At 31.2% G+C, this 4,213-nt stretch overlaps 1 protein-coding gene across 1 annotated transcript; it reads left to right on the top strand.

The window, feature by feature from the left end:
- The first annotated feature begins 875 nt into the window (after positions 1-875).
- LOC127838227 (uncharacterized) lies at positions 876-4,003 on the top strand. Its single transcript, XM_052365847.1, has 4 exons — positions 876-1,145; positions 2,311-2,417; positions 3,178-3,289; positions 3,760-4,003. The coding sequence occupies exons 1-4, from the start codon at positions 1,037-1,039 to the stop codon at positions 3,900-3,902; spliced, it is 471 nt and encodes a 156-aa protein (XP_052221807.1). The 5' UTR covers positions 876-1,036; the 3' UTR covers positions 3,903-4,003.
- Positions 4,004-4,213: the final 210 nt, after the last annotated feature.

A 4,213-nucleotide genomic window follows, 5' to 3' on the forward strand; every position in this document is an offset into this window, starting at 1 on the left:
TTTTAAACTAAGCGATTGAGCACCTTCGTGGTGTATGCAATGGCTATAGTAGTACTATATAAACATGGACATAACAATAATTTAATTGATAAAATGATTGAGTTTTATTTTCACAAACAATGATAAAATGACATGAATTGTAAAAAACGCCACTTGTCACGTTAATATTTAAAGCTTTAAGTATGTTTCAAAGAAAAACTTCATAAGTAGTATGAAATTAGTTTGTTTTAATATTCATAACCGTGTATGTTGTTTTTTGTTTTGTTTAAAGAATTGATTGTTAATTTTTATATGAGAAAAATGAGCTCAATCCTTTACGTAATTGTATGATGTAAGTAAAACAGTAGAACATTGAATATTCCATATTTTAATAAGTATTCTAAGTGAATGTGTTTTCAAATTTAATTTCAAATATATTAATATTCAACTCCGTAGTTAAATCAAAATGATAAGGTATAAACATGACCATGCCAATTTATAAATATCCATTCAGTACCATATCAGAGAGGTACATACAACTTCTCCTAGCAAGATAATCGATTTGTTAAGCTGTGTACAGACACTAAAAACAGTTTGTGTTTTTGTGATCACCAACTTTAATCTTAGATGAACAAATAGCGTACAACTTTAATAATTTATCAATAAAGAAAATGGGCATGCTTAAATGCGTGAAGACAATGCACCAATTTAATATGTCTACCTGATAGATGTTTTTAATAATATTTTGATCAATGTGACTATAATATTCAGATAATAAATATTTCGAGCAACAATAAATCGGAATGCGATACGTCCCTGGTAAAAATAACAGACAAGCCACAGGACTAATTATTCAGAACAAGACATCGAAATAGACGTGATTATCAACAGGCTTACATCCGTGTTTACATCCGTGTAAACTGGGAGTGGTTACTTAACCGGTCCGATGCTGATTTTTCTTGAATAGTTTAATGTATTTTCACTCGGAATATTACGCATTCATTTGCAAACAACGTATCGTGAGGAGTACACGTTTAAGGAAAGCTTTTTCTTGAAAATGAAAGCATTCGTGTTAAGTGTTCTGTTTGTAAGTGTTTTAGGTCTGTGTGAATGCTGTAAGTGCGCTGTAAGGCCCAATTTGGATCTGGGCTGTGGATCAGATTTTAGTAAGTATGACATATGATGGTCATGGTATTGTGTAGACAATCTAATATAAATTGACATACTAAAACACGTGTACGTATTGGTATTATTTATCGCTATTTCTGTAAGCTATTTTGTAAAACGTTTCCTATACTATACACCACAGGTGGTTAGCGTGTGGCTATGATATTAATTAGTGAAAACATCATTTTGAATGATAAATAATCATATTATAACGAAAAATTAACTTTTCTGAAATAAAAATATTTCACTATCAAATATATATATATAACAAGGTATGCAACTCAAAATCAGCCCAAAACGGGGTGCATCGCTTTGAACAGCCATATCTTCATAAATTTTGCAGCGATTTTCACGATCTCGGTCTTATTCAACGCAGAAATGAATTTCCTTTCTGGAAATGTATATGTCTTGCAATATTTTAACAAATGCTGGGTCAACTTTTAAGAAATAACACGATACACAACACGCATGACCCAGTTGACAGTGATCATGCTGTCTTTAAGACTGAAATCTTCACGGAGTAAAGGGCAACTTCCCTACAAAGTTCATGTAGTTCGATACCATAATTCAATAAAACGTATGAAAAAACATTATTACCGTTCTTGTCGTTACATTCTGCATCAAGACTAACTGTCCAGCGCCGTTTGAAACCTTTGTTTACATACATTTCAACTAACTGACATTTTAAACATACGAGTGATTTCATTGGTCCAATGCGGAGGTGTGTCTTTACGACTGGAGATTTCATTCATAAAGAATACATGATCACTGTCAACTGGGTCATGCGTGTTGTGTATCGTGTTATTTCTTAAAAGTTGACCCAGCATTTGTAAAAATATTGCAAGACATATACATTTCCAGAAAGGAAATTCATTTCTGCGTTGAATAAGACCGAGATCGTGAAAATCGCTGCACAATTGATGAAGATATGGCTGTTCAAAGCGATGCACCCCGTTTTGGGGTGATTTTGAGTTGCATACCTTGTTATATATATATATTTGATAGTGAAATTTTTTTTTTCAGAAAAGTTAATTTTTCGTTATAATATGATTATTTATCATTCAAAATGATGTTTTCACTAATTAATATCATAGCCACACGCTAACCACCTGTGCTATACACCAATCATTCAGAGAATAAGTTCAATAGTATACTTTATTTCAGTAATTGAGACCAAAGTGAAAAGTGAACTTCGAGATCCGGCGGATCCCGAAGATTTTTACGGTTTCTACTATAAGATTAACAAACCAAGCTATGCAAATATATACAAGGTAATTCACTATAATAATAAGAAATATATAAGTTAATTTAGTTATTATTTTTTTTAATATACTTATGTACTTAGCATATGATTTATATCGTAAATAAACAAGTCACATCATCAACTTCGGGTAAAATAATACATACTCAAATATATTGTACCCTAATCATATCTGTCTGGTACGACAAATGTACATTATATTTATGTTTAAAGCACATTTGCATTCGTCTTAATATACACTCATATTCAATGACTGGTAAAATATCAATTATATCTACACATACTGACTAAATCAATGAACATTGAATATTATTCGTTATTCTTACAATCAACATTCAAAACATGGGGCGCCTTTACAAGATGCAAGCTGAACTTGTTGATGCGTTTAAATCTCATTAAACTTGTCTACATGTACACGGACGTAGGTAAACCGAATTTTAAATACTATGAAACACGTTATGTAGTGTTGATATCAGGGCTGGTATTATTTAAGCTCCTAAGGCAAACCTTTACATAAGCTGGATTTAAGGGAGCATTTTAAAATTCAATTTTCTATTGAAATTCTTATGATTTTAGTTTTGTATTTCCAAAATACTGTTCTTCTATGCAAAATTTACGTAAGTAAACCAATTAAATGAAAAAACAGAACAAAATGAAAGTACAAAGACTTAAAGAAATTTTAATTATTTAAGGATTTTTTTCTAAAGTTTCCCTTACGGAGCTTTATGAATTCCAGCCCAGAACTCTAAGTGCATGTCATTTTTTTACAGTTCAATTACCTGTCTGACGTTTCATCGGCGAACAAAGCGAGAGTATACACAAGTGGGAGTACCGCATCGTGCGGCGTCCATTTAGAAGACGGAAAGACGTACATCCTGTCAGGTACGACGTTGCACGAGGATGACTGATTACATGCCCTATTAATCAAGTTATATATTAAGTTGATAAACGTTTAAATACATTTGTATACAAGTAGGGAATGATCGGTATAGCGCTGTTTATGCTTGTTAATGCTTTATACAAGAACATCACGTCAGCTTTTAACTATAATCGATGGTGTTTTTGTGTTCCATTATCTCAGATATCGTCATTTATGAATATACTGTTCTGAAAATTGTTATTGTTAATGTATGTATTGTACTAATAAATATTATACTAATAATAATCATTATTATTGTCACTATGTATTCTAATTTTATTATAACTATTATTATAATAATATTAATAATTACTATTATTATTATTATTATTTATTATTATTATTATAATTATAATTATTATTATCAGTATTATTATTATTGTCAGTGTTAGTTATTGCATTATTAGTATTATTATAATTATTATTTGAACAGGGAGTGTCAATAAAGATAAGCAGCGCATGGAAATCAACTCGTGTTCATCTTGGGTGGAGGAGACGGGTCAAATCAGTCCAGAGTCCCAGAAGTTGTTGATGCAGTTTCAACAAGAAAGCGTTAAATGTCCAATGGGAGCTTAAGCGGAAACGAAGACATACATATGGACATGCTTTGCAAACTGTATTGTACAGTGCTGAACCGTGTACAATCCATATGTCTTAGTAAAACAAAGAAAACACCATTTTGTCTTTTTGTCAACCACTTTATGAATCAAGCGTTAATAACGGTATGATGGGTTGATTCATAATTTAATTATTTCACAAATGCGTATCTTTATGATAATAATATTGCGAAACGTATGATTTAAGCGAACGTCACCTTTTGAACCTTATGCATGTTGTTGAATTGCTGTAATGAAAATGCGCACGAAAGTTTAAATATACCTTTAGGA

This window comes from Dreissena polymorpha, chromosome 1 (genome assembly GCF_020536995.1).
Source record: "Dreissena polymorpha isolate Duluth1 chromosome 1, UMN_Dpol_1.0, whole genome shotgun sequence".
NCBI classification, from domain to species: domain Eukaryota; kingdom Metazoa; phylum Mollusca; class Bivalvia; order Myida; family Dreissenidae; genus Dreissena; species Dreissena polymorpha.

Coding starts and splice junctions, on each gene's coding strand:
- LOC127838227 (XM_052365847.1), top strand. CDS start 1,037: ATGAAAGCATTCGTGTTAAGTGTTCTGTTTGTAAGTGTTTTAGGTCTG. Junction 2,418..3,177: donor GCTATGCAAATATATACAAG/GTAATTCACTAT, acceptor ATTTTTTTACAG/TTCAATTACCTGTCTGACGT. Junction 3,290..3,759: donor AAAGACGTACATCCTGTCAG/GTACGACGTTGC, acceptor TTATTTGAACAG/GGAGTGTCAATAAAGATAAG.